At 50.3% G+C, this 20,663-nt stretch overlaps 2 protein-coding genes across 3 annotated transcripts in view; both read right to left on the bottom strand.

The window, feature by feature from the left end:
* Positions 1–213: 213 nt before the first annotated feature.
* On the bottom strand, positions 214–2,950 carry ACKR1 (atypical chemokine receptor 1 (Duffy blood group)). The gene is made up of 2 exons (XM_005909159.3): positions 1,667–2,950; positions 214–1,240 (listed from the first exon to the last, which is right to left on the bottom strand). Exons 1-2 carry the CDS (start codon positions 2,276–2,278, stop codon positions 269–271), a joined length of 1,584 nt encoding a protein of 527 aa, XP_005909221.2. The 5' UTR covers positions 2,279–2,950; the 3' UTR covers positions 214–268.
* Positions 2,951–4,498: 1,548 nt separating this feature from the next.
* Positions 4,499–20,663, bottom strand: part of CADM3 (cell adhesion molecule 3) — a 31,703-nt gene continuing 15,538 nt past the window's right edge. The window contains exons 2-10 of one of the 2 annotated variants that reach the window (XM_070365777.1): positions 17,187–17,288; positions 15,014–15,154; positions 14,340–14,492; positions 13,503–13,640; positions 12,982–13,152; positions 10,468–10,558; positions 9,871–10,040; positions 7,014–7,139; positions 4,499–5,673 (exon numbers count right to left, since the gene is read on the bottom strand). In XM_070365777.1, coding sequence (XP_070221878.1) covers positions 5,555–5,673; positions 7,014–7,139; positions 9,871–10,040; positions 10,468–10,558; positions 12,982–13,152; positions 13,503–13,640; positions 14,340–14,492; positions 15,014–15,154; positions 17,187–17,288 — 1,211 coding nt within the window. In that variant the 3' untranslated portion in view covers positions 4,499–5,554. The remainder of the gene's footprint in view (positions 5,674–7,013; positions 7,140–9,870; positions 10,041–10,467; positions 10,559–12,981; positions 13,153–13,502; positions 13,641–14,339; positions 14,493–15,013; positions 15,155–17,186; positions 17,289–20,663) is intronic. The other variant, XM_070365782.1, reaches the window with a different exon arrangement.

Genomic DNA, 20,663 nt, shown 5'->3' with positions numbered 1-20,663 from the left:
TGGTCCCCTTGCTCTTGCCCTTTGAGATGGCAGTAACCCCACACCTCAAGAGAACATCTGTGTGCCCCGAGGATGTTTGTACATCATGCACTTTCTCTCCAAGCCAGCCAGAGAAGCAGACGCTGACAGCAAAGTCTGGTGTGAAATGTCTCTCTCTCACTCCATTCTCCTCCTTCTCCTTTACGTCCCCAGACAAAATAAGAAACCACCAGCTTCATAAAATAAAAACAGCGTAGACTTTAATTCAGGTTGACAGGTGGGCAGAGAGCTAGGATTTGCCTCCAAGGGTGTCCAGATGAGAAGTCTGTGTTGTAGGCAGAGGCAGGGAGGGTGGGGAGGTGTGAGTGGCCTGGTAGCAGACCCAGGCAAGGAGCAGGGGTGTAGCCACGCAGTGCAATATTGCCAGGGCTTCTGCCACATCCAGCAGCATGTCCAGGGCCTGCTGGGCTGGACATGTTGACACCACTATGGCCTTGGACCTCACTAGGGAGTCCAATCCCAGAGTCATGCCCTGAGGCCACCAGAAAATGAACCAGACCCACAGGACATCAACCCATGGGCACAGTGCCCTGCCCAGCACCGTCTTCAGCCCCTTGGTTCCCAACAAACCCAGTGGCAACAAGACAAATATGGCAAAGCAGGCTGCAGCGTGTATGTACCGCAATGTTTCCCACTCCCCGCTAAAGGTCACGGTGCAGAGTCCTTGGGAAGTGTCACTGCCCAGCACGACTGGCAGTGACAGGAGGGCAGCCACTCCCCAAAGTCCCACAGTGACCCCCAGCCTGAGGCCTGGGACTTGGCCTGCACCCAGCTGGGGGCCCAGGCAGGCATGGCACCCTATTAGCAGAGCTTGAGCAAAGGCTGAGCCATAGGCGACCAAGTGAGCCAGGTGGCACAGGGAGGTGATGAGAGCCCCACTGAGGTCCCGTGCCAGGATGGGCACCACGATGCTGAAGAGGGCACTGCCCACGGCCAGTTGCACCAGGGTAGACCTGTCCTGGTAGAGCTGCCAGCGGAACAAAGGTCTGAGAAGCGCATAGAGGATGGTCCCACTAGCCAGGATGCCCAGGATGCTGACAAGGATGAAGAAGGGCAGTGAGGAGTAGTTGAGCAGTGAGCAGGAGTGGCAGGGTGCAGCTGCTTCCACGTCGGTCTCATTATAGTCTGGATAGTAGTCCTCCGGAAAGTCAATCAAAAAGTCCTCTTTAATGGCCAACTTGGTGGAGTTGTCATCAGCCACCTGGAGGACATCCCCAAAGAGACAATCAGACCATCCAGCTATCCCTCTGAAGGGGATCCTGGGAGCCGAGGGCAGGAGGTAGGGAGAGAAGGGCAGCGGGAAAGTGGGGGCTGCAAGATCTGGGTGCAGGGGAGAGGGTGGGAGAGGACAAGACTGAGCAACTCAGGAGGAGCCAAGAGTCATAGGAAAGCAAGGGACGGGGAGTGGACAGGCCTGGGAGAGAGGAGCAGGTCTGGATGAAACTGACAGAGACAAATGAGGAGGCAAAGAATGGGGGACCCTGGACACGGGGAGAAGAAGGGGACAAGGAAAACGAGGGAAGAGACAATAGATGACAGAAGGAGCGAGGTATAAGACCCAAGGGGCAGACAGAAGGGGTGGTAGGAGGCAGAGAGGGAGGGGCTGTGGGCTCAGCCCCACACTCACCGGGTAAAGACAGTTCCCCATGACGCTGCTGGGTGCAGGGCGGGCAGAGAGATGGGCTGGGGTAGTTCTGTCAGTGGCTGTGGTTCCAAGATAAGCGCCAGGGACTAATGAAGGCATCAGCCCTGGGCAGGGCCATGGGGCGGGCAGGGCATTCAGGAAGTGTTTATCCCACGCCCACAGCCTGTCTGAGTCCCAGGACCACTTACGGCACTGACCCCAGGGGCTTCCTGTTTTGAGACTGGAGTCCGCTGGTGAGGACCCACACTCCGGAAAGGAAAAAGGTGGGGACCATGTTTTTCTGAAGGTGGAAAGGGAGGCTGAGAAGCCAGGGGGCTTTCCAGCACAAAGGGATTCTCCAAGCACAAGGAAGGAAGAGGGGGCCAGAGGTGAAGTGTGAGATGGTGGTAAGAGATGTGCTGGGAAATTGGAGGGAAAGGGCAGCTGATGGCTCTCACTGTTTCTCCATCTCCTTGAACTTGATCCAAGGAAAGATAGTTCAAAAGTGACGTGTTTGTGGGAGGGGGTGTTAGTGGTGCTTGTTGGCTGGATCCATGTGATGCCAGCAACCTGAGCGGTATGTGTTTGGGTGGGGGCTCCTTGTGTATCATTCATGGTGTAGGAATGTACTTATCTTTATGCATGGCTGTGTGTTGTGTATCATATCTGAGTGCCAGGTTTTGGGCTGAGTGCTAGGTGTCTGGGCGTGTGTGCTACTCTCTGGGTCTGGGTGTTTTGGTGTGACAGGAAGGAAGGCTAGGGGGCAGTTGTAGAGGTTGTATAATGAAGCTGCTTCAGGGAGCAATTGGGCATTTGCCCAGCCACCTATGGGCACAGTAAATGCGTCTTCCATACCAAGCGGAACACATGATGTGACAAGTTAAAGCAGGCTCTGGGGGACAATGGGATAGCATAGTTTAAAATGGGACTGTTGCCTATGGGGCAATCTCTATTTACATTTCTGTTGGGGGATATAAAAGTTCTGGAAATGCGACATTGTCCTGGCATCTTAGCAAGATGTAAAGTATCTTGTGGTGGGGAGAGCGGTTTCTTGCCAGCATCCTGCAGGAGGATGCCCCTAAATGGACATTTCTGCCCTCTGGTGAGCCGTCCCCTCACCACCCCAATTTTCACATGACTTCTGCTCTTTTGTCCCCCCACCCGCCCCTACCTTGCGTTTTATTTCCTCACTGGGGGACGCTTAGTCTGGACACGGGGAAGGGTGACTCATAGAGCATCCGAGTTGGAACGATACAGAGGGTTAGTTAGGTGAAACTACTTCGTTTGTCCAAGGCGCTGGGTGTCATAGCGCTAATTCTGCCAAGTCCTCCTCCCCACTCACTCAGGGGCGGTTGGAGGTGGAAGCAGAGGCGCAGAGGAATGGTCACCTTGCCGGGATGGTCTCCTTTCTCCCGGGACACTAGCTTCAGCTTCAGGTTCAACATGAAGGGGATTGAAAAGGGAGTTTGGGGGTCTGTTGAAGCGATCCTGGGATGGTGTTGGAGGTCTCCTTTTTATCCAGCACGGCCTGGCAGAGGACACTGGGGAGCAGTCAGGTACCCCACCCAACACTGGAATGTAAGGACCTGGCCAAAGGGCACGAAGGAACGCTCTTCTCTCCCACAGAAGAGTTCTGTCATTTCCATACAAGACGCCCTGGAGAGAGTGGCCTGGCAAGGCACACACCACCCCTGGAGGCAGCAGGTTTCAGAACAGCCCTTACACACACGCATCCCAACAGGAGCAAGAGTGGCAAGAAGGAGGCAGCCCAAGGACACGGATAATCCAGATATATTGAGGGTGGCCCCTCTGAGATCAGCACAGGAGAGTTAGAAAGATTATAAAGATACACGGTGCCTCCCTGCTCCCTGCCCCGCCCCCCACCCCCAGACAGACACACACAGCACAACGGCCCGTTTCCCCCCGCCCCCCGGTACAAATATGGCTTCTGTGTAATATGGACAGAGTGGTTCAGCTCAAAGAGGAAGAGTCATTTTCCCAAAAGCGGGTGCTGGGAGGCAGGGAGCCCACAGGCCTGGGGCCCTAGGCTGCCTTGCTGCTGTAAGAGGAGGGGGCCCAGGGCCCTAACCAGCGGCTGGAAGATTCACGACAGTATTACCTGAACTGAAGGGGGTGGGCAGACCTGCTGGCTGCAGCTGCCCCCACTTTGCACGCCCCTGGGTTGCCAGGACAGCAGGACATGCTGGAGGAGGGTGAGAGGGGTGCCAAGGGGCACCCTGGGTCTGAGGTGGGGCGGCCGGTGGGCGAGGAGGGCGCATGGCCTCGTTTCCATGGCAACCGGCTTGGCCACAAGGAAGACAGAAAATCAAAAGCAGGGATGGAATGGAGATGGGAAGGAGACAGGCGGTTTTGCTCCTAGCCCTCAACGCACCGGGTACAGACTATGGGGACAAGAAGTGACAGCGGTCATTCCAGGGTCAGTGCCAGCGGGAGGCCTGAGGGATGCATAGCAAAGGCTTTGGCACTGACTCCGTGGCTCCGAGAAGGGGAAACAGAGGCAGAGGTTGAACGCCCTGTGTTTCAGGGAGAGATGAGATGGATGACTGAGCAAAAACACACCCTGGGACTGTTTTCTCCATAACAGATGGGTGCTGGGATTGGCATGGAAATACCAGGAAGGAGCGACATCCCAGGTGAGGTACACAGCCTGCCTAGGGACTGTCAGCTCCCACAGCCCTCCTCCTCATGCCCCGCAGCCCCCCACCTGCCCAGGAGCCCCTCTGCCTCTCACTCACATAGACATGTGCACAGACACACGGACACACACAGACACACACATTACTACTCCCTTCGTTTGGGCAGGAAACAGCTCAGTGCAGTGAAGCTCCTTTTAGTATTTTTGTTGTTCTGTCTGCCTGGCTGCTGAGGGAGGGAGGGAGGGCTTGGGGAACAGGAGGGGGCAGAGGGCAGCACAAGCCAGGGAGGCGAAGTTGCTGAGCAGTGCCTAAGACAAGTGGTTGCCGTGCAACAGTCCAGGGCTCCATCGAGAGAGAGTCAGGGGCCCCCGGGCGGGGAAGCAGATGCAGTTAAGGGCCCAGAGCAGCGCCTCCCCCACAGCTGCTAGAGCAAGGAGGGGCCGCCTTGCTCTGCTATCCCCCAAGGGTGGTTCCACGGTAAAGGGCCTGGCTTCATTCACCATAGGGGCCTGGTGGTGGGGCGAGGGGCCAGAGAGGGCCATCTCTGCCATCCTTTCTCTCCAAATCTGCCCTTCCTGCAGGGACCTGCATCCTCCCACGTGGGGAAGCCCTGGGCCCCCACGTGGCTGCATGCCACCTGAAGGTCACATCTCCTGGGGTGCCCCCATTCACTCCTTTCCTGTTAGGGTGGGGGAGGGGCATCAGGTGGCACCTTCTCTGTGCAGAGCTCAAGGTGGGCGACTTACAGAGGAAAAGCCACCTCCGTGCCTCCTGCTCACAACCTCCCCAACCCCAGAGAAATCCAGGAAGAGGCTCTCATGATGGAGGGCTGGTGAGAGCCCCCCACCAAACTGACCCAGCTCCTTCCTGCCCTAACCCTTTCCTCATCCTCCTCCTAACACTCCAGGTTTTCTGTTTGTGTGTTTTTTTTTTTTTCCTCACCCCAGGGCCCCTGCCCCTCCAGCCTGGAAACGGATTTGATTTGGGATTGTTACAAAAATAATAATAACCCAAACGCAGAGAAGCCACGGAAAGGGCTGAGGGCAACCCTCCCTCCCCACCCGCCCTCCCCATTCCAAACCGAGTACAAAACCGCACCCAAAGCAGACATTCTGTACAGGGGGGTGGGGGAGGGGCTGGGGAGCAAGCGGGAGGGGCGGCCCTGGGGTCGCTCTGTACAAGTCCAGGTTGGTGATGGCCCCAGACGTCCCCATGAGGTCCCTGGGGGGCGCCCCTAGATGAAATATTCCTTCTTGTCGTCCCCGCCCGACTGCCCGCCTTCTGCATTGATGATGGCTGTGTCCGCATCTGGGGCATCATCGGAGCCTTTTGCCTCGTGTGTCAGGTAGGTTCCTGGGGAGAGAGAAGAGGCTCCTTCTTTCAGGAGCAGTTTCCGAATCTCGGAGGCCCCCCTGTCCACTTTCCCACCCACTCACCCACACCTTGCTTCTGTAACTTTTCTCCTACCTAGAGCTTTCTTCTTCCCCACCTGCCCTAATTAGCATCTTGCTGCTGCTATCTCTCACCTAAACACACTACTAAGAATTGATGAAGCCTGCTCTTAGTCTCATCTATAACACAGGCCAAAAAAAAAAAAAAGTGTGTGTATGTGTGTGTATATGTGTGCGTGTATGTGTATATACACACGTGTGTGCTCATATCGTGGTAACAGGGAAGCTGCATTGTCGGCTCCATGACAGCGCTGCTGAGATCTGGCTAGCATCTGACCAGTCCACAGAGTCAGGCTGCTGGCCAGGGATTTCCCTGGGTGTTCAGTGGTTAAGATTCTGTGTTCCCAACACAGGGGGCCTGGGTTCAATCCCTGGTCAGGGAACTAGATCCTATATACCACAGCTAAAAAGATTTCATGTGCTGCAATGCAACTAAGACCCAGGCGGCTAGCTTACAAGAAATAACAGAGGGCTAAATCTGAGAGGAAGGCATATGAGGAGAGGGGAGGAAGAGACGGCAGAGATACAAGCTGTTGCTGCTGCTGCTAAGTCGCTTCAGTCGTGCCCGACTCTGTATGACCCCATAGACGGCAGCCCACCAGGCTCCCCCGTCCCCAGGATTCTCCAGGCAAGAACCCTGGTGTGGGTTGCCATTTCCTTCTCCAATGCATGAAAGTGAAGTGACAGTGAAGTCGCTCAGTCGTGTCCGACTCTTAGGGATCCCATGGACTGCAGCCCACCAGGCTCCTCCATTCATGGAATTTTCCAGGCAAGAGTACTGGAGTGGGGTGCCATTGCCTTCTCCGAGAGATACAGAGAGGAGAGAAAAGGAAAGGGATGGTATGGGGTTAAGGGGTGAGGAGCTCAAAGGACAAAAAACACGAGGCTGAACCGAAAGGAGCAAAGTGCAGGAAGAAACAGGAGGGATATGCAGAATTCTAGCAGTTCTGTCTGGAAGCAGCCTGGGAAGCAGAGAAGCATGGGAGCAGCAGCTGACTGAGTGGGAAGGTTTGACTTTACTTGGATGATCACCAAGTGATCAGGCTTGACTATGGGGCTGGCGGTGCTCAGTTATCACAGGTTGGCTGTGTTCTTTCCTCCCACCAACGCTCCAAGAGTTTCGGACACTCTAGCTCACTGAGACTCTGAAGGCCCTTCCTTCAGCCCGCTCCTACCCTGCCTGCCCCTGATGATCTCCCTGTCCACTCTCAAGTCCTCCTGATGCTCCTTCGTGCCTCTGACCTTTGTGTCGGATCAAGTAGTGACCGAGGAAGATGAGCAGGATGAGCAGCAAGAAGACGATGAAAGCCACGATCCCTCCAATGATGGCGTGGTAGGTGCTGGAGGACGAGGGCACTGGGCTGGGGTCTGGGGGGAGACGGGAGCACACAGTCAGATCTGGGAAGAGCCTGTGCCTTACCGAGTGTCTGACCAGGCCATGGAGCATCTTACACCACAGAGAGAACAGAGCAGCATCATCCAGCAAAAGGGACATGTTTCACTTTACACCTAGTTTCTTACACAGTACCTGAAACATAGTACATGTTTTGAAAAATGTATTCAAGAATAAATAGATATATGCTCACATTTAACCTTCTGAGTTCGTGAACCTGAAGCCTGACCTTGGTCCAAGATCAACACTTTGATCTCTACATCATTTCTCATCTTCTCTCTCCGTCAGTGTCTTTCTTTGAATTTCTGGGTTATCAGGATATTCTTTCCCTATCCCCCATACCCTCTTACCTCCTGTCTGCTTGGTATTCTGAGCTGGCTTTTCTAGGGGGCCTTCTCAACCTAATCACGCATTGTCCTGATTTCATATTGGAAAGGAACAGTGAAAAAAATGTTAGAGACAGGAATAGGCACGTGGACTGTGGATAGACGGTGGACTGTGATTCCCTGTACAAAGAAAAGTGTTCCTTCTTGTCAGGGAGTTTAGAGTTCCAGCAAGACCCAATCTTCCTCTCATCAGAAAGGTCTGGGGTTCCATCTTCACTTCCCCACCATCCAAAGGTTTGTCGGAAGGACAAAGACTGAACTTCTTCCTCCCAGTTCTGACGGTCTCTGTCATCAGATATAGAGAATCTGTCCTCCACATCAGTGTCTCCAGAGGACAGATTCCCAAGCACAGGCTTGGCCAGGCATGCCGAGGAGAGCCGCAGTCACAGTCAGAGCCCCACAGGTCTGAGGAGGCCGTGTGCACGCCTGGGAAACAGTTCTGATGCGTCCAAAATTATACGAGCTCTAGTTAAGGCTCTCTCACCTATGGGAGAGCTATTATTATTATTATTATTATTTTTATAGATTCACTTTGAGTCTTGATGCCTCATTGACTTCTCGTACATTTTCCCTCTCCTACCTTATGTCTCCTCTGGCTTGACTGGGCCAGCTTTTTAGCTCCTTGCCTGTCTCCACCTTATTTGGGGGAAAATAAAAAAATTATGCTCTGGTTTTTATGCTCTGCTTGGGAGGGAGGGAGAAGAAGGTCCCTGTGGCCCTATGATAGGGGGAGTGGGTGTGATGGTTCAAACTGGAGGAAACACAGTGAGATTATCCACTGTTCCTTTCCCCTACCTCCAAGAGAATGTGAGATATAATCTGTATTAAAAATCAATTCTAGATAATTATCCCAAAGACTGTAAGAATGAAAATTCCCTAGGAAAGCCTAGGTTGGCACGGCGAAAATGACCTCTGAGTTCATCAATTACAGGTTGGTGTCTCTAGGTATAACTCCCATTTAATTTCACTCCAGGTAATTGGAAGTCAACCCCGGTTTGGAGGTCTCCCTGGAGGCAGATGCAGTAACTAACTCTACCACCAGGCGTCAGCACTGGAAGCAGATCAGTCAGACAGGACTGGACTTCTAGCACAGAGTGGCGGGATCAGCAAGAGACCAACCGCAGGGGCACAGGAACTTTCCTTCTCTGCCAATGGTCATCAGAGTTGGTCTGGAGAGATCTGGGGGCAGACACAGAACCTCGGTGCATTGTCCTTGCTCCTGGCACCCTACAATAGCTTTGTTTGTTGTGCCGAGGCAGCTCCTGCATTGCTGAGGTTTGCCCCTGGAGTCCCAAGACCTCTGGTTTCATATCCCTGGGAGGCCTGATTGCTATCTCCACACTGCTTTAATGGACATTTCATGTAAGGGAGTCTCTGATGTTCCCCTGACAACGCATTTCCCCTAGTGTGAGGAAACCCTGAGTTTCTAGCGGGACTCAGTGTTACTACGTGCTGCATGCTCCGTTGCTTCAGTCGTGTCCGACTCTTTGCGACCCTAAGGACGGTAGCCCGCCAGGCTCCTCTGTCCATGGGATTCTCTAGACAAGAACCCTGGAATGGGCAAGAATACTGGAGGCCATTTCCTCTGTTTTTGAACCCCCATCTCTTACACTTCCTGTATTGGCAGGGAGGTTCTTTACCACTAGCACCACCTGGGAAACCCCCATTGTTATTGGTGGGGGGGCTCTTCAAAAATACCCTTCATAAAGAGGCCTAGCCTGTCACTTTTCATGAAGCTGAATTTTGTAGTCACACCTTTGGGAAGAAGTTCAGAGAAGGAACATCATCTAGTCTCTCTAGACGATATGGCGTCTGAGAAAAAGATTCTAACTATCTCTCCGCATAGTACAAATTTATCTCTGTGTTCTGCATGGATTCTCTATAGCATGTCAAAGATCCTCAGAAAAGGAGATGGCAGTAGCAGCATGCATTCTGTATTAGTCACAGAAGTGACTCTGAGGATAGCCCTGCTGCAAAGGCAGATGCCTCTACACGCACACATGAGTGACTCTGGGGGCTGGGCACACAATTCTTATTCTTGTTGCCAGGTGAGTGCAAAGATTGAAGGATGGTATCACCGGGGTCATCGCTGCTAAACAAAGGCAGATCAAAGTCCAGCATCCCATCGATTTTTCCTTATTCCACATCCAAGAGTGGACCCAGAGCCTGAGTCCTCGGGCCCTCCAGTGGTGGACTGTTGCCCTCCTAGTCCACTCCCAGCCACGGTCTGGGGAGGCTATCAGGAGACGGAAAGATCAGAGGACCAGAAGGCAGAGGAGAGGAGAAGGGGTCTGCTGGACGAGAGCTATGGAGGGCTCACCGTTCACGTTGAGGGTGTAGTAAGCCTTGTAGCTGCCCATGTTACTGGTGGCCGTGCAGCCATAGGTGCCACTGTCGCTCTTGTTGAGGAAGGGGAAGATCAGGGCGCTCTCCTGGGCCATCTTCAGCGGTGGCACGCTGCCCTCCTTCTCCCACACGTACTGCTGGGGGCTGTGGAGGCAGAGAAATCCGGAGTGTTCAGGAAAGAGCAGGGCAGGGAGCTAAAGGAGGAGAAAACAAAACTGCAAACAGGGAAGTCAAGGACAGCGTGATGGGGGCTTGAGCAGTTGAAGGAGCCAGAGACACTGAGCTGCTCAGGGGGACGGGGAGGTGACCCTTTGAGGCCCAGCTTGGGGACAAGGGAGACTGCCGAGCTTGTATCTAACTGTGGCTTGGTTCCTTACGGGAACTTCAGGGGCTCAGTTGGGGACCGGCCCCTGCCCACTTCTGCTGCTTTGCAGGAGAAACAGAAGATGGGCCTTGTTCGATAGTGTCAAGGAAAACGAGAGGCTCAGATAGCGCGAAGGAGACAGGAAGACTTGAGGTGAAGTCTTCATGTGCAGAGGTGTGTTAAAGTCCAGGAAACGGATCCTCTTACACGGGATTGCCACGTCCCTCACAGTGGAGCAACAGCTTTTGGCCCTCGCGAGGATGTGGAGGGTCTGGCCTTATCTTCGCTGTCGGTGTGTCTGCAGAGAAGGAAATGGTGTCAACGTGAAACTCCCATGCCATTTAGACTGCCTCCATCTCAAAACCATTCAGTTATGCATGTCAGCATCCACCTCTAAAGGCCTAGGAGCCCAAGAGGCTGTGCATCCAAGGCCACCCCACCCCTGCCTCTGTGAGCAAAGACTACTACTGCCATTGGATGTACAAAAACCCTGGAGAAGTAGGGTCATGTCTGTCCTTACTAGGGACCCAAGGGATGTCTTAACAGAGAGCTGAGCAGGGGAATCACGGGATCACCTGTGCCTAGCACATAAATGGGACTTAATACATATTTTTGACAGAAAAAATGAATTTGATCACTGATTGAGCTCACAGTCTCTCCATCCTCTCTGCAAGGCAGTTTAAACAGGAAGCACTGCTGTAACGCAAAGCATCATTTTTTGGGGGCCAGTCCAAAAATGAAGCGAGAGCTTGGAAAGAGCAAGAGATGGGGGTCATATTTTGGCTACAAAAAGGCACTGACACAGTATAGAATGGCTCTGGGAAGGAATAATGGCAGCTGCCACCAATGCCGAAGGGCTGCTTAGGAGGCTGGGTCCAGATGGCCGCACAGAACAATACAACCAGATGCTGGTTTAGAACAACAGATAAAGAGGCCGAGCTCCCCCTAAGGATAGAGCCAACCTTAACAACCGGTTAATGAACGTGTTTCAGTCCAATCAAACGGGACAAAGAGAATCAGGCCAGGTGAGAGAATGGGTGCTCCGGGGCCCCGCAGCCAGAGAAACCTCCAGTGTGGTGCCTGGAGTATAGCATTTGTTGACTGACTGCTGATCACATGGAAGCCAAAAGGGTCCCTGGAGAGTGACTGCCAGATGGTCTGGTACCTAACAGAGAAGTCTTTGGGACTCAGACACGAGAGGGCCTTCTTCAGCCCTGGCCAGGGGCCAGGACAAGAAGCTCAAGGTCAGGGGCTTTACACTCAGAACTAATAATCAGAGGAACAACTTAGAGCAATATAGACCTTTGAAGTTTGCAAAGTTCTTCTTATGAAAATTCACTGAAGTAGACAGGGGCCACTCTGAGATTAAATGCTTTGGTGACAGTGACATAGCTAGTCAGCAGTCACCGCAGTCACAGCTAGTCACCGCAGCTGGGGTCCAGGCTGTCTGCTTCCAGATGAGAATCTGCTAAATGGACAGTGACGCCACCCCAAACCTCACATTCAAGTGTCAGCAATGGGTCTGGCAATTGATTAAAATAGCAGTGGTGTCAGGTCTCGATCTTCCATAAGAAAGAGGTGAAGGGTCTGAGTTCTTTGAGAAAAGTACCTAGTCTTCAGAAAAGTTAGGACAAGAAATACATTATTTTGTAACTCATTATCTTCTGCCTTTGTACTTTATTTTTTTTCCCCTTGATTTTTCTACTCAGAAAAGTTCTTTTTGAAAATTGCTAAATTTCCCATCTGTTTTCAAGGCAGATTCCATAAAGGGATGAGGATCTTAGAAAGGTTGGGAGTAGAGATTGTGACAGTGGCCATTTCAGGTCAGAATCCCTAAAATCATAGAGCTGGGGCAGATGGGGGGAATACTGGGAAAAATCTATGACTAATTATGCCAGAAAGAGTGGTTTTCCTACCATCTCTTCTCTTGAACTCATAGTATGTTAGACCAAGAGGAAGCCTTTGTGATCCATGTCCATCTTCTCATTTACTAAATAAAGAACCAAGCTCAATGGGTTAAGTTCCCTAACATCACTCGGCTAGGAAGTGGTGGAGGGGCAGATGAGAATCTGTGTCTCCTGACTCCTGATTTGCTACAGTTACTGCTATAATTTACAATTTAGATGCATAACACTGGCCTAACCCAGGAGATGGTAAATTTACCTATTGGGCCAAATCCCTCCAGCTACCGCTTTCTGTAAATAAAGTCTTATTGGAACACAGCTATGTTCACTATTTACATATGATCTACGGCTATTTTCCTGCAGCAACAACAGAGTTAATTAGTTGAGACAGAGGCCACACGGCCCTCGAAACCTAAAATGTTGACCATTGCTGGAAAAAGTTTGCTGACCGTTGGCCTACCACTGGCACATCTTGTCTTATTTTTTCCCCCTATTTACTTATCTATGCCTGGTTCTTCATATACAGTCACCCACTGTTTTCTTTTCTCTGTGCATATGTGCTAAGTCACTCCAGTCATGTCTGACTCTGTGCGACCCTATGGACTGTAGCCGGCCAGGCTTTTCAGTCCATGGAAACCCCATGGAGTGGGTTGCCTCCTCCAGGGGATCTTCCCAACCCAGGGATTGAACCCACGTCTCTTAAGTCTTCTGCACTGGCAGGTGGGTTCTTTGCCACCAGCGCCACCCGGGAAGCCCTTTCTTTTCCCTACTTCCCATCTTATACCAGATCCTCTTCACCCACAAGCCCATGACATACATAAAACTTCTATGCGTTGAGCAGTGGATCTGTCAGCTCCCTTTAGAGATTCATGGTTCACAGAGCACACGATGTCTGCGCCATCATCCTCCCGGGTGACCTGGAAGGTGACTGAGCTGCTGACGGTGAAGGTTTTGCCATTGGGATCTTCCTGTATTCGGGTAGATTCCCCTAGAGAGCAGAAACAGACACATGCACACACACACATAGACACAGAGTGGGCCCTACCATGCAGGGATTGTGGGCCCCACCATAGACATACAGATGGTGCATCTCGACTTAGACAGACTTAGGAAGTTGTGAAATGGATATGTACACACAGGGAGGATGGAGGCCCCAACACACACACACACATTCAAACACAAGTGTACACAGAGTATCTATCATTCCCTTCTCTTCTTCTACACCGTGGCTTATGTGCACACATACAGACAGACAGACATGTACCCCTCTCTCCCTCTCTCCTCCCTGCTGCCCCAGCACCACCTCCTCCTATTGCCCCCAAGGCAGGAGGAACTTACCATGGAGCTCTTGGTCACCCTTCCTCCAGGTGAGCTGGGCTGCAGGTTTGCTCCCAGAAGACTGACAGCTTAAGGTGGTTTTATCCTTTTCCCGTAATGATGACTTGTAGCCACTGATTATAGGCTTCTGTGGGATTCCTGCCACGAACAGGGGGTGGCCAGGATAGGAAGGAGAGGCACCCTCAGCTCTCCCTGCTGGGATGGACTCTCAGAGGGTTAGGATATCTGGGTTCTATTTTGGTTCCTGATGGGTAGAAGGCTAGAGAAATAATCTTCCTCTTTGATCTACTTCCTGAGGACCAGGAGGAAAGGCCACCCCAGAGGGAAAAGATACAGTGGTGGGAGATTTACTGTACCTGAGATGATACATGACCCAATGCAGTAAAGCACAACTGGGTGGCCACAGACATAGTGTGAGGCTCAGGGAAGCAAAGAAGGAAATTGAAACGTGGGGTCAAGATGAGAGCATGCAGACAATGAGGGTGCTTGTCTTGGAAATCAAAATCATACACTGAACATATTTCTCAGGTTTGTGTCACATCACACAGTTTTCGGAGGTAAGTGGAATAGACACTAGCATCCTTTTGTTACAAGTTAGGAAATTCAGGCTCAAAGGGAGTTAAAGATTTGTCCCAGAGCAAACAGTAAGTAAAGGAGAAAAGATGAGAATTACACTCAGCACACTTTGCATTTCATTACATTGCAATATTAATACAGGCTGAACTTTCCCAACATGCCTGGAGACTTGCTTGGCTCTAGGCTGCTTTAGAGGCCCACCCAGGGAGATCTGTTTGCAAGGAAGCACGCCGTGGAGACATCGGGGTTTGGGAGCCTCACCGAGCACGGTGACGAGGGACTTGGCAGTTCTCACGGGCATAGTGAAGATGGAGCAAGTGTATTCGCCCTCATCGGCCAGGGCCACGTTGCTGATGCTGATGCTGAGCTCATGGGGTGTAGACTTAACCAGCTGAATCCGATTATCTCGAAGGGCTGGGGGAAATCGTGAGAATTGGAAGCAAGACTTTTACTGGCACTTTTCATCTTTATCTTCCAATCCCAGGCCAGTTTTTTTTTTTTTTTTTTCTGAGAAAGGGTCTAGCATGGTTTGGGGCAGGGGAAAAAAAAAACAAAACAAAACTGCTCCTGAGTTTGAGCAGTCTTTAGGATATTCAGTCCCTTTCCTAGGCCCTTGGGCTCAGTAGCCTCAGAGATACTCAGAAAAGTAGATTGGATGTGTGGGCTACCTTGGGGCAAAACTGTCATCAGCTGTCTCTCCGGGCTCCTTTGGGGTGCCCTTTAGTTTGGGCAGGACCCTATAGGACCATGCATGACCTGGGTCAGAGCCACGATAATGAAGTTTCTCTGGAACCAGTGGAGGAGCCCATGGCCTGTTGATTCCCCAAATAGCTTCCCTTCATGTTTCTCAGCCTCTGGACTGCAGGGACATCTCCTCTCAGCTCTGCAGCCCCGTTCCTTAGCCCATGGGAGGGAGATAACTCATAGGACGCTACCTCTCTTCTCCCCAAAGTAGAGAGTCTGCTGGGCAGGGTTAGACCACTGTAGGGATGAGTCCTCATGGTCTTTCACTTGGCACTTCAGCACCACGGTGCCACCAGCCACCACTGTCTCATCAGATGTCCAGGGCTGACTGTCTGCAGGAGTAGAAGAGGGTTAGTTTCCAGACACAGTGCTGACCCCTCCACCAATTTCTGGGCTAAAGTCCACCTCATCTAATTATGACCATCCAAGGCCCACATCTCTGTATTCTTTTTAACACATCACGGGGGAGGGAATAGGGGTGAGGGTGGGGGTAGGGGAAGACAGACCTTATTTCCTCTTGCTTTGAATGCACAGAAAAACAGTCATTTGCTGAATGAACTGACAGGGCCACAAACATGGAGAGGAATAAAGGCACTCAAAATCTACACATATCATTCCACATGTGTCTTTTCTGATAGAGTGCTACCATTCACCTTTGAAAACACACATACAAATCTGTCATTCTCTTTTACCTTCCTGCCACCACCTAAATAGGAGAGCAGGAACAGGAGAAGCAATTGTAACTAATAATCCCCAAACTAAAGGTGAAGAAAAGGCCAAGTCGGCCCTTGGGTTACACATTCATTTACACAAGAGGTAGCTGATAAAACTGCAAAATAAACAAACAAAAAAGATTAAAAAAAAAAAACAAAAAAAAACAGGAACATTTGGACACAGACTTCTCAATTCCTCCAACAATAACTTCCCTTTAGTCATCAGCTCCCTTAACATATTCCTCTCGGTATCAGTGCTACCCACTTCCCAAATCAACATACAAACCCAACTCACCATCCTGATGTTATTTTAAAGAAGAATGGATTAAAGCTTTCCCTTTAATGATGGAGGGACATGGTTTCTAATCCCTCTCTCCTTAGTCAAGTTAAACAAAAGAAGATAATAAGATAATATACGGATGAGGCCTTTGAATCCAAATATACCTTCCAATCAGTTCGAGCTATGAGCCCCTCAGCCTGTGTGACACTTCCTTCCTTCACCCAATATTGTCCCATGTGCTCCCCAGCATGGACTGATTCCCAATATTGATTCCCTCATCTTCAGGAATGACTTCCTAGGACCCAATAGCTCTGACCTTCCAGCTCTGATTTCTGAAACATCCACACAATTTCTTCTATCCTGCTAAGTTATTTAACTAGCAATGTCATCTCTGATTCGGAAACAAAGAAACATACTTCCTACACTCCCTAATTGAGCAATTAAAAAAAATCCCCACACTCCCTATGGCACCAACCTTATCCCTACTTTATCTGCTTTCTCCTATCTTTCTTGGTCCCCAGAGTTGCATTTTCAAGGAGTATTCAATGAGCACTCCTGGCACAGAGGGGGCCCTGAGGAGTGAAGTGGCACCTGCCAGCGTTGAAACCAAGCACCAACAGCTCTGGGTGGCTGTCTCCAGAAGGGAGCCCAAAGCCTGGCTGGCAGTTTTAGCATTTAGAATCATAAAAATTAGGACGGACAGGGATCTTAAGGCTCATGGTATCAAATTCCCTCATTTTACAGATGGAGACAATGAGGCAATGTAGGTGAAGTGATTGCTTCAGATCATGCCGCTGATGGATGGTTCCAGTTAGGACTAGAATCCTCCTGACTCGCAAGGCAGTGCTCTTTTCTCTGGAATGCTCCTCAGGTAATCGCCTAACTTGAGAACTAAAACTACAACTCTGATATTAGCGAGCCAGAGACTGAGTGGGCTGAATAAATGTGGAAGTGACATATTCCTTAAATATTTCAATGGAAGGGTTGGAAAGTCTTTCATTTACTGCTCACCATATAGTGATTTTTGACTAGTAATCCCATTGTCCCTTTCCTTTTGAAGAATTCTACCTCAATCGTGTCCTTCCAGAACCTCTTTATTCTGCATAATACACTCCTCCCAGAATCATTTGATTTTTGGAAAAAGGTGTAGGGGAAACAGAGGTCTCTGTACTGGAGTGAGGGAAGGAGGAGTAGGTGCCAGAGAAGTTGGTGGTGTAGAACTAAGTACTAAAATGTCAGATGGAGAGGAGGAAGAGTTGTGTGGTAATGAGGGGAGTGAGCACACGGGGTGGAAGCAACATGAGTGAGAGATGATTTGAGAATGGCTGAGGGAACTGAGGGACATTGAGATGAGGGGGCCTGGATTCTCACCTTGACTGGCCAGCATGTCAGGGCTGCTCCAGACTGTGGAGCTGATGGCCTCGTCGAGTGGAGCCAGAGTTCCCAGCTCCAAATTCTGCTCTTGCCAGTAGCCTGGGGAGAGAGTCTCCATCAAGGATGAGCCCTACATGTAAGCTGCTATAGTTTGAGATCTGTACTTTCGTCGCTGGGGATGGGGGAGAGGACTGGCCCCTATGAAAAGCACGTTCACCAGGGTACCTAAGAGAAGGTGGTCTTCTCACAAAGGGGAGAGATTAACTAGAGTCTTGAGAAAGGAAGTGAAGTCCTTGTTTGAAAGGGTGAATTAAGGAGGATGCTAAGCTTTAGCAGTCAATCATATAAGGTTAGAACCAACAGTGAGCTTAGAGATCGTCGGGTCCAGTTCTTCCAGTTCACAGAAGAGGACAATGAGGCCCACAAGGGTAAGAAGTGAGTTGGTGAAGGTCATACAGAAACATGAAAGATAACAAAGACTCTTCATTTCTGATCCAGGATTCTTTCTGCTACACCATATTCTCTACTAAAACAATGGCAGGTTTAATAATTAGAAAATTCCATTTAATCCTTTAAATAAACGAGTTAAATAAGCATATTGGTATTATCATTTCTACCTCACAGAGAGGAGACAGAATGACGTGACTTGCCCAAGGTCCTACAAACAGAAGAACAAAGACTAGAAATTAAATGCCTGCTTCCAAAGCCCAAGCTCTGTTTCAAGGTAAAACCCTCAGCACTGAAGACAAGAGACCACAGTTGGGGCTGAAAGTTGCCCCACGCCTTCCCAGATTGTTACCTTCTATCCAGAGTTTAGATTCTCAAGTTCTCCTCCGCCCTCAGTCCCACCCACCACTTTATATCACTGACTCTGCTCCCTCATCTGGCACAACACACGCCCAAGGCCTGAGTCACGGCTCTCTTCCTAAACCCTTTTGTGAAGTAGTGTACAGTGTCCGTGGCCTATTCCCCCAACTCAACCTGAGAGGCAGAGGGACAAAGAAATCAATTCGCAGAATCTTTCCAGGATCGCCCGTCGGAAGTAGCCAATCACGTACGCAAAACTCCGTGACGTCATCGGCTGCTGAGCAGAGTGCGGAGCTGCTCCTTGTCCCGGGGCCGGAGTCCCGGCAGAACTTCGCCAATCGTCAGCTCCTCGCGCCGGCTCCGGAGCCAGCGGAGGTGGGGGTTGGGAGAGGAAAGGACGAGAAGAGGGTGGTGGGACCAAGGTAGATGGGTGGGGGTGGGGTGGGGAGGGTACGGGGTGGCATGGGTGGCAGGCCAAAAAGAGAAGTGGGAAATGGGCTTAGGGTCCACGAGAAGAAAGGGAACGAGGGAGAGATCTGCCGAATCAAAGGGAAAGGAGGGTGAGGGACCGGAGGGCGTGGGGGAGGGGAGAAGGGAGACAGATGGGGGAAGGGAGAGGATGTTAGAAGGAGTCCTAGCCTCCGGAGAGGGCTCTAAAGACAGCTTCGGAGACGCCGTTGCTCTTCAGTCTTTCTCAGACATCCTGCAGGAGTTTGGAGACTTGACTCTACTCCGGAAAAGGAGAAGCACTGATGCCCAAATGGGGAGAGGGGTACAACAGAGAAAAAAGTATCTGTAGCAGGTAGAAGTCGACAGGAGAGGGGACAAGGAAAGTGCTGACGAGGAGAGGCAGAAAAGATGAGGCTGGGAGAAAGGCGGCCAGGATGAGGTCGCCGAGGGTGCTCAGAGCCTCACCCTGGGGTCCAGGCTCTCACTCTGCTGTCTTCTGTGGACCTCAAGCATGGAGGCAACTGGAAGTTGGTGAGTGTTTCATGGTATTTTCCAAGTAGTATGTTTGTGGGTCCTTCAGTGGGAACCCAGATTGGTTGTGCTAAAGCTTGGCATGATGGAGGGACAAGGAAAGCCAGAGAGGGGTCAGTGCTCAACCCCACAGTATTGGTACCCAGTATACAAAGTAAGCACTAAACAGACCTTTGCAATGGAGAAAATAGCCTTCTCTTACTTTGGCATAAAGGCTTTGAGTTTTCAGAGTGGACTTCCAACCACGAATTCATGTCAAAACAACCTTGAGAGAGAGGCCGCCAGATAGGGTCTCTTTCTAGAGGTCTGAAGAGGCTCAGTGACCCACCTACAGGCACACAAATAGGGCCCCTTTCAAGGGTCCTCTGTCTCCTGCTGGTTGGTGCTCTTAAAGCTTTTTCAGCAGCTTCTCTTTCTTACAACGTTTCAGCCCACTGTATTGCAATTTTCTTTAGTTATCAGCCTCCTTATCTAAACTTTGAGTTGGTAAAGAGGGCAAGAGCCTTCCCTTTTTCATCTTTGTGTCTTCAGTACTTAGCCTATCATGGGCCCTCAGTACATTTAATTGCCTCTAGTAATTCATTCAGTCACAATTGGCACTCTGCTATGTCCATTCTCACTCAGGCAGAGCATGTCTTCTGTCCAAACAGCATGGATTTAGACTTCATTCTATTGCTCCTTATTTCATTTGTGCTGTTTTCGGCCTTCTCCTCCGTTGCTTTTTTCCTTGCTTACATTACATTCATCCCTTTCCTCTTCCTGCATTTTGCTGGCATTTTTTTTTTTTTCTGCATAGGATGAATAAGTGAAACGATGATGTTGGTCATTCAAACCAGACTGAATTGTTTAGTTGAGGGGTCTGATAACTAAACAAATAATCTCTAATAAATGGCATGTTGGGGATATGCTTGATATATTGTCTCTGTAGGTTTATAAGGAACTCAGTCTGGTTTGCTATGTTTTAAGAAACTGATTAAGAAATAGCTCTTTTTTTTTTTTTTCCCTGCGAGGGGTGATATTTTCCCCTTTAATTCTCCAAAGTACTTATGATCCCCTGTCTCCTCTTGAGAATTGTCTGTTAATATGCCTGAAAGTTTTCTTGCTGTTTTTATAAAACTGTACACCTGTAATGATAAATTCTGAATAGCCACTCTCCTGGGAGCAGATGAGTGATTATATAATGTTATTCATAGAAACATGGATAAGTGGCAGAAATTATAACCTGGATTGTGAAAGCCTTGTTCTTTGGATTTAGATCTTGCCAATCGTTTATGACATCAGCATAAATTCCCTCAATGGGTTCAGTCTGGAAAGAACTTAAGAGAGTGCTCTGAAAAGGTGGCATGCACTTTGAAGTGGAAATAGTGACAGTTCTCTTCAGGCAGGGTCACTGGAAGGAAATGTAGACTTTGAGACCATAAGCCCATTAGAAAGGGGAGGCCCAGGTTACTCACGTAGAAAAACTGATAGAGAGAGCTCCAGTCATATAGGTCATGTTGTTTCCCTGCTTAGAAACCTTCGCTGACTTCCCATCGTCTGCACATAACATCCAGATTTGTTAGCCTAGCTTACAAGATCCTGCGGTTTGATGCCAATATGCCTTTCAGCTTTGTCTTTTCTTTACTTCACTCAGCCCATATCCCAGACATATGATGCTATTTGGAATTCTTTCTGTAAACCCTTTGC

The sequence above is a fragment of the Bos mutus genome, chromosome 3 (assembly GCF_027580195.1).
Source record: "Bos mutus isolate GX-2022 chromosome 3, NWIPB_WYAK_1.1, whole genome shotgun sequence".
In the NCBI taxonomy this organism is placed as follows: Eukaryota; Metazoa; Chordata; class Mammalia; order Artiodactyla; family Bovidae; genus Bos; species Bos mutus.
Note: the sequence above shows the minus strand (reverse complement) of the source record. Positions and strands in the feature narration are given on the sequence as shown.

Excerpts from the sequence above, each read along its gene's own strand:
- ACKR1 (XM_005909159.3), bottom strand. The coding sequence starts at position 2,278 with ATGAATGATACACAAGGAGCCCCCACCCAAACACATACCGCTCAGGTT. Across the intron at positions 1,241-1,666 it reads TGGGGAACTGTCTTTACCCG|GTGGCTGATGACAACTCCAC; the intron begins GTGAGTGTGGGG and ends GATGTCCTCCAG.